Below are 8,474 nucleotides of genomic sequence, written 5' to 3'. Positions count from 1 at the left end.
TTTGTGTGTCAAAACAATAGAACCTTCCAAAATGGAGGCGATGAAGAGCAACTGCAGAAATATGCAGTCAACTTCATGACCTTTGATCACATGGTTTGTGTAAAGTACATGAAGTCGAACAATTTTATATATATATATATATATATATATATTTTATCCCCATAATGCAACATACTTTGAAAGGCAGTGACTAACTTGACAAAAGTGATCTGCTCGAACGTGCCCAGTGAGTCCTAACTGTCTATACCGGTCTCAATGTGGATGGGATCAGTACATATTTTAGCACCAGGTATCAACGAGGCTCAAGAAAGAAATGTTTCACATGATGACCCAGTTCTATTTGAACCCCTAGCACCCTCTGTTCAGACTAAACACGTGAAAGCATTATAGGGCTTTGTGGTGGAGCCATACCATTCTGTATATACATTTCAGGGACTTGTAGACTCAGTGATATTTGTAGATAAACATGAAACCACGAGGGAGGTGTAGAGCTTTTTCAGTCACAAATGTGTTGCAGGTAGATTTGTTTTGGTTAGCTTTATTTTCCAAAAGTCAAATATACAGTTTATATAAATTTAGAATGCTTATAACTGAGGGAAATGTAACAATTGATCAAAGATCGACAGAAAAAGCTTTGGGGTGGTTTACTTATGGAATGTTTTACAGTGCTAATACATAAATAGAATCAACAGTATTGAGAAGACATGCATTTGTCAGTTGAACTCAAATGTACAATGTCAGCCAAGGCGCCAAAATAAATGCTTGCAAGCAAATGTTCTAATACCTGAGCACAGGAGGTTGGCGGCACCTTTTAATTGGCGAGGATGGGCACGTGGTAATGGCATCAAACATGGTTTCTATGTGTTTGATGGCAATCCATTTGCACTGTTTCTTTGGAGTATATAACAAACCTATGTGCAGACAGTGGTGAGCAACCCACGTGTGCAGTAATGGAATGCACTCCAATCTTGCCATGACACTGACGTAAGTAGGGGTGATCTTTATTGCTGGATGCCAAGTATGAATTGTTTGTTGCTATAATATAAAACGTCGTTAAGCTAAATCATGGGAAATATGTTATTGCACTAATTTCTAACGTCACGCCCTGAGGTTCAAAGGGTTAAAGCAACAGCAGCTTTCAGGCSAAGTAGTCTTTCTCTCTCGCTACAGGTCAGAGAGGGACTGATAAGTCAATGATACCGTTGATTTCCTTTTGCAGAACAGACGTTTGGGTTTAGTTTAAACTTAAGCGCAGGAGACCAACCGTACTTTGCAATTGTCTATCCCCACCCCCCACCACTTAATGTCAGTTTCAATATTGGAAGATACCCTTGATACATTTGTAGCTCAATTATGCAATGAAAATAAAATTTCCTTTCATGGCAAGTTGATTTCCTGATCATGTATAAGGAAGATCAACCTGCCTTTGTGCATTTCTTAAACAGGAAACCCAGTGATAAACATTGCCATAAATACTGCATGACATCGAGGTTGATGAGTCGCTGACTAAAGTTTCACTGCTAAGTTAGTGTTAAGCAAGGGGAAAGAGGTACATACAGAAAAGTGAAGTGTATTGGTATGTTGGAGAATTATTCAACACATTGTGAAAATTAACAAATGTACACCAGAATGGTTGCTTACACAATGTGTTAAGCCACCGCACACACATGGGTTCTTAGTAAGAGCAAGTGAGTGACGTTTTCTTTGGTGAGGTTTGTCGCTTTCTAGAGCTCGATTAAGAAGCCATAGACAAACATTCAAATGTAGCATCTGCAAACATTTTACTAGCAAAAAAATGCCTTCAGAAAGGRCCAGGATGAGTTATCCTTCACTTCCTGGTAGAGATGGAGAGCACAGGTAAGGACCTTTCTGTTTAATGCCGATAGGAAATKAATACACTAATCTTTGGCCCTGTACACATTCAGGTTTTACAACTGATGTACAATGGCTTGATACAACGCTAAGTTTAAAAAATAAATAAATGCTTACACAAGGGTTGTGTAAACTTTTYGGGGTAGACAAACTGTCGTATCAACCATTGTGTGAAAAGTTGTACAACTGATGTACAAAACCTGAGTGAGGACCATAGACTAGGTTGGGTTTCGTGTCCCCTCCCAAACCATTTATTTTGGGGGTCATCTCCTTTATCCAGTCACATCTCTTGAGGTTTAGCACCAACACACCCCAACTATGAGCCTCTTCCAAACCTACGTGGAAGGCTCATTTAGGGCTGTGGAGATCATGAAATTGTCAGCCGGTGATTGTCAAGCCAATAACTGCTGGGCTCTACGGTAATTGACTGTTACACAATCACATTAAATCCATTATTTATTTTAGACAGGTCTAAAGAAACATGATATGAAGAAAATGTAGTCTATTTCAGAAGAACAGAGTAGCATACTGAGTTCTTATGTTAGTCCCTGATATGGCTGTGGGCTACACTAGTTCATTTAGCAGACAAGATATGCTTGGAAATGCGTGGCATTATTTTATAGTGTGAAGAATATAACTGAGCATTGCTGAATAAAATATCCTTGAGGGAGTGCACWCATGTGGCTATTCTATGTTGAGTGGTTAACATATAGGTACTGCTATATGCTTAGTTTTTTTTTATGCAACTTTAGTAGGAATATGTTTTGATTTTTAATAGTCGCATGAAAGGCATTAGCTCTGTTTCTTGGGCAGGCTACATACTTCAGTCTGTCACAATTTGACAAGCACTTGATAATCTCAGCCTATTCTCAATTTAATATGGTCTTTACATATAGCCTACTAATATGTGTGGAGTAATTTTTTTATTAGGATGGCCCACAAAAAAAACATGTAATCTGTAGCCTGCACTCTAATAGCATATGGAGGTTGCGTGCAGTTACATTTTTAATATGCAAGCATAGGCAGCGTGTCCATAAGACTAGGGGAAGCTAAGATTTTCCCAAAGTAAATTTGATTAATGTTCCCAAAATTATATAGCCTAATTAGCCTAAACCTGTCTATACAGAAATAAATCATTCAAAATAGGTTACTAAAAAGCATGATTTTGCCACAGAGGATAGTCCTACTAAAAAAGTGGATTGTTTTAAATCGCATTGCCTATAGTTGGAAGATAAGGCAGTTCACAATTTGGGCAAATATTTGTTGAGTTGYGACTGTCTGAAAATTAGAGGCCAAGCCAGGCATATAGCAATATTTCAAAATACAAATGGCGGGAAAACAGTTTGGAAAGCAAATGATTAATGTTGTAAAGAGAAGACAGTGAAAGGACTAATTGTCATCAAAATTCTCAACTTAATTGAGTGAACATTGTTGGGTCAGTGACACTAGTTTGTTTTTGAAAAATGATTTCCTCCAGTTTAGATGGACATATGCGTCTCGTAGGCCTATTATATGGTCAACGTCAGGAACTTTGTCACTGTCAGCYGAGTAGGCTACTCATTTTAATTTGTCCTATTAAAAAAGATGCTAATGTCTCCAGCCATATAAAGTGTAGTAGAATTGCATGAMRTGTTTATAAAAAGGYAACRTTTTTCACATGCRAAGATGAAACGTATCCGATATAGCCTAGGCCTGCTATACACGCTCAGCAATGAACTGAACGGTCTTTTTTTTTTTTTACCAACAGTGATTCAGTTAKWYWWTTAGSCTAAWWRWMTATCTACTCTAYTYATCACATTACAAATAGTAAGCCATCTTACATAASTCTACAAATGCGATTAGACATGTAATGCTTTATTATAAAAAGGTGCATTTTTATGGTGAAAATTACAAGAACATCTCACTGCACAACTCTCATATTTCTGAAAATTGTTTGGGATTCTGTGTTTTCATGTATTAATGACTTTTTGTCTGTTACTTTTGATGAACATTACCGTTCAAAAGTTTGGGGTCACTTAGAAATGTATTTTTTTTTAAAGAAAAGCACTTGTCCGTCAAATTGATTAGAAATACAGTGTAGACATGTTGTAAATGACTATTGTAGCTGGAAACGGCTGATTTTGTTATGGAATATCTACATACAAGGTCCATTATAAGCAACCATCACTCCTGTGTTGTGTTAGCTAATCCTGAAGGCTGTGTACTACTCCCTCCTTGCTCAGTTGTGCACCAGGGCCTCCCACTCCTTTCTATTCTGGTTAGAGTCCAGTTTGCGCTGTTCTGTGAAGGGAGTAGTACACAGCGGTGTATGAGWTCTTCAGTTTCTTGGCAATTTCTCGCATGGAATAGCCTTCATTTCTCAGAACAAGAATAGACTGACGAGTTTCAGAAGAAAGGTCTTTGTTTCTGGCCATTTTGAGCCTGTAATTGAACCCACACATGCTGATGCTCCAGATACTGAACTAGTCTAAAGAAGGMCAGTTTTATTGCTTCTTTRAATCAGGACAACAGTTTTCAGCTGTGCTAACATAATTGCAAAAGGGTTTTCTAATGATCAATTAGCCTTTTAAAATTATAAACTTGGAATAGCTAACACAACGTGCCATTGGAATACAGGCGTGATGGTTGCTGATAATGGGCCTTTAATGACTATTGTAGCTGGAATGTGTACAATGTCTACACTGTATTTCTGATCAATTTGATGTTATTTGAATGGACAAAAAATKTGCTCTTTCAAAAACAAGGACATTTCTAAGTGACCCCAAACTTTTGAACGGTACTGTATGTCAGTTGGTCTATACACCGTAATGTGCTTTAGTTACAAATCTTATCATGGGCTAGGCTACATGACATGTGCGACTATGATTAGAAAAAGTTGCAAAAAAAAGCATGCTCTGTTTCTTACCTTATTGCACACCCTGGGCATCATTCATGAGTGATAGCCTAATATTGTCACCCATCAGACTAATCTGATCTTTACATGTGTGAAATTAGTGATGGACCATTATCTTGCACCTGTCGGAACAGGGGCAAAGAATGTAATCTATGCACTTAAAATAGCGAATGGAGGATGCTTTTCCGGTGTTTCATTTTCATTACAGCCAGTTTGGCTATACTCCTGCTGTGAAGAGAAGCAATGTGGTTAATATTAGGAAAGTTGAGGAATATAGTAGGCCTAGCCTATAGAAAGCTGTGCCTCTAAGAGGCCATCAAAACTATTTTCTCACGCAATTGCATAGCCTATTGAAATGTTTTGCAACATGAGCTCTCATGAAGTGTTTGATTTTCAAGACATTTGCATTGATGTCAGAGTGCTGAGTACCAGGCCATTAGCGACTGGCAGTTAGCATGTTTAGTAGGCTACTAATGAGCATCAGAGCGCAGTTTAGGAGAAGGCTAGTCACATGGAATTTGACTGTGGTCATGACTCGTGACCGCTGGTGTGGCAGTAATACGGTCACCGTAACAGCCCTAAACTCATCACAGTTAAGGTTTTTTTTATTTATTTTTCAACACCTTCATATATTCCTACAAAAATAGTCTGCGTCCTAAAATACACAGTGTTTAAAAGTACACAATGTGTGCATTTGAGATACACTAATACACAGCGTATCAAAGAACATTAGAATACACTTTAAAATGGAGTGTGTATGTGTGAAGGGAGGGACTGAGGGAAGACCTTCCACACCAGCGCCACTCACTCACATGTAGCAACGTCCCTTAGAAGGACCACGACAGCCGCTTCAGAAAATGACAATCATAACAAGATTAGACACTTTCCTAAAAATACATTCACAATGGACACTCGGGTCGGACCTCTGACACCCACCCCACGAGACAGACCTCCACTGTGGCATACACGTTCACTCATGAGTCTGTCCTTCGCTCGTTTGGAGTCTCAGAGCCACCACTGGGTCGGCTGTGACCGGGGAACATGTACTGGTTGTTGATGGACCGCTTGTGGCCCCGGTTAGAGGAACATGTACTGGTTGTCGATGGCCCGCTTGCGGCCTCTGTCTGGCTCCAGTTCGTAGTCGGAGTCCCGTTGAGTGAGGGGTGGGTGGGGGTTGGGGTGACGCAGCAGAGGTCTGCGGCCCACAGACTCGCTCCGACGCAGGGGACCCGAGGTGGAAAGGTCTGGGAAGGGCGCAGGGCGTAGGAGAGGGAGCCTGGGCTGGGGCAGGGGGTCTGGAGAGGGGAGCAGGCTGGGGCTGCAGTGGGCTAGGCTGGGTTCGGAGCTCCAGCGGTGCAGGGAGAATGGAACCAGGACAGCGGATGAACTCTGACCTGAAGACAGAGGGATCACAGAGACATTCCAGTATTTATGCTGACAGAAACAAAGACTTGGAACATCCCATATACTGTATATTCCCACAGTTGTAGCTGTATTAATAGCATCTAAAGTAAAATGTCTATTTTTAAAATAAGTTTGTGCCAAATGTTRATATCTTTATGCAAAGTGTTAACGACATCAAGTTTCCATGACGACACCACAGTTGTAGGCCTGATAACCGACAACAATAASTCAGCCTACAGGGAGGAGGTAAGTGAAATGGCAGTGTGGTRTTAGGACAACAACTTCTCCCTCAACGTCAGCAAAACAAATGAGTTGATTGTTGACTTCAGAAAGCAGAGGAGGGAACRTGCCCTGAGGACTTGACATGGACTAAAAACAACASCACTCTTGTCAAGAGGRCACAACAGCATCTCTACTTCCCAAGGCGGCTGAAGAAATTCGGYATTCCACCGCAGGTCCTCTCCAAATACTACCGCTGCACCATCGAGAGTGTCCTGCAAGGCCATCCAGAGGGAGAAGATGGCCCAGTACATCACTGGGACCGTGCTCCCACCCMTCTAGGACATCTACTTGAAACGGTGCCTGAGGAAGGCCCGCARCATCATCAAGGACCCACCCCAGCTACGATCTTTTCTCTCCCTGATCGTCTGGCAGACAGTATTGAAGCATGAGGTYTGATGCCAACAGGCTAAGAGACAGTTTTCTGACTGCGGAACACTGGACTGACCACCTGCTCTGATTCTCCGCAGCTTAGCAGACTGTCTCACACACACGGGTCAACTGTTTGTTTACCCACCCGCAATGACTACTAACCTGTCCGCAACCGCCCGACTACATGTGATCAAGTGAAAATCTGAGGTCTGCACCAGACCCTAACACTCTAATATAGAAAATACTGTAGACTACAGTCAAAGACAGCAGAACATTTTGACAGGGGGTGTAGGCTTTTTTGGTTGTTGCCCGATTGGAATATTATTGAAGATGTATTATGAAAAGACCCTAAGGATTGATTGTAAACATCGTTTGACATGTTTCGACAAACTGTAATGGAACTCTTGACTTTGTCTGGATTTTGCGCTCGCGCATTGTGCCTTTGGAATAGTGAACTGAACGCGAACAAAACGGAGCTATTTGGACATAAATATGGACGTAATCGAACAAAACAAACATTTCTTGTGGGAGTCCTGGGAGTGCATTCTGATGATGATCAGCAAAGGTAAGTGAAGATTTATAATGCTATTTCTGACTTTGTTGACTCCACAATTTGGCGGGTAACTGTATGGCTTGCTTTTGTGGCTGAACGCTGTACTCAGATTATTGAATATTGTGCTTTGCATTAAGAACAAGTTTATCTTTAATTCTATGTAAAACATGTATCTTTCATCAAAGTTTATGATGAGTATTTCTGTTATTTGATGTGGCTCTGCAATTTCTCCGGATGTTTGAGGCATTTCTGAACATGGCGCCAATGTAAACTGAGGTTTTTGGATATAAATATGAACTTTATCGAACAAAACATACATGTATTGTGTCCTATGAGTGTCATCTGATGAAGATCATCAAAGGTTAGTGATTCATTTTATCTATATTTCTGCTTTGTGACGCCACTCTTTGGCTGGAAAAAATGGATGTGTTTTGGCGGTGACCTAACATAATCGTTTGTGGTGCTTTCGCTGTAAAGCCTTTTTGAAATCGGACACTGTGGTGGGATTACCTTTAAAATGATTACAATGACAACAAGATTACCTTTAAAATGGTATAAGATACTTGTATGTTTGAGGAATTTTAATTATGAGATTTGTTTGAATTTGGCGCCCTGCAATTTCACTGGCTGTTGGCGAGGTGGGACGCTAGCGTCCCGAACGATCCCAGAGAGGTTAAAGTACCACGTTCATCTGTACAAACAATAGTACGCAAGTATAAACACCATGGGACCACGCAGCCGTCATACCGCTCAGGAAGAAGATGCGTTCTGTCTCCTAGAGATGAACGTACTTTGGTGCGAAAAGTGCAAACCAATCCCAGAACAACAGCAAAGGACCTTGTGAAGATGCTGGAGAAATCAGGTAAAAAARGTATCRGTTCCACAGTRAAACGAGTCCTATAATCAACACAACCTGAAAGGCCGCTCAGCAAGGAAGAAGCCACTGCTCCAAAACCACCATAAAAAAGCCAGACTACGGTTTGCAACTACACATGGGGACAAAAATGGTACTTTTTGGAGAAATGTCCTCTGGTCTGATGAAACAAAAATAGAACTGTTTGGCCATCATGACCATCGTTACGTTTGGAGGAAAAAGGGGGA

At 40.8% G+C, this 8,474-nt stretch overlaps 1 protein-coding gene across 3 annotated transcripts in view; it reads right to left on the bottom strand.

Annotated features, from left to right (window-relative positions):
* Positions 1–5,746: 5,746 nt before the first annotated feature.
* The window catches only part of LOC111974922 (SH2B adapter protein 3-like), a 61,355-nt gene continuing 58,627 nt past the window's right edge, over positions 5,747–8,474 (bottom strand). For all 3 annotated transcript variants that reach the window (XM_070446897.1, XM_024002999.2, XM_024003000.2), the window contains exon 8: positions 5,747–6,159. In XM_070446897.1, the coding sequence (XP_070302998.1) occupies positions 5,843–6,159 (317 nt within the window). In that variant the 3' untranslated portion in view covers positions 5,747–5,842. The remainder of the gene's footprint in view (positions 6,160–8,474) is intronic.

This window comes from Salvelinus sp. IW2-2015, linkage group LG15 (genome assembly GCF_002910315.2).
Source record: "Salvelinus sp. IW2-2015 linkage group LG15, ASM291031v2, whole genome shotgun sequence".
Lineage (NCBI taxonomy): Eukaryota > Metazoa > Chordata > Actinopteri > Salmoniformes > Salmonidae > Salvelinus > Salvelinus sp. IW2-2015.
This window is presented reverse-complemented; position numbering and strand designations above follow the sequence as displayed.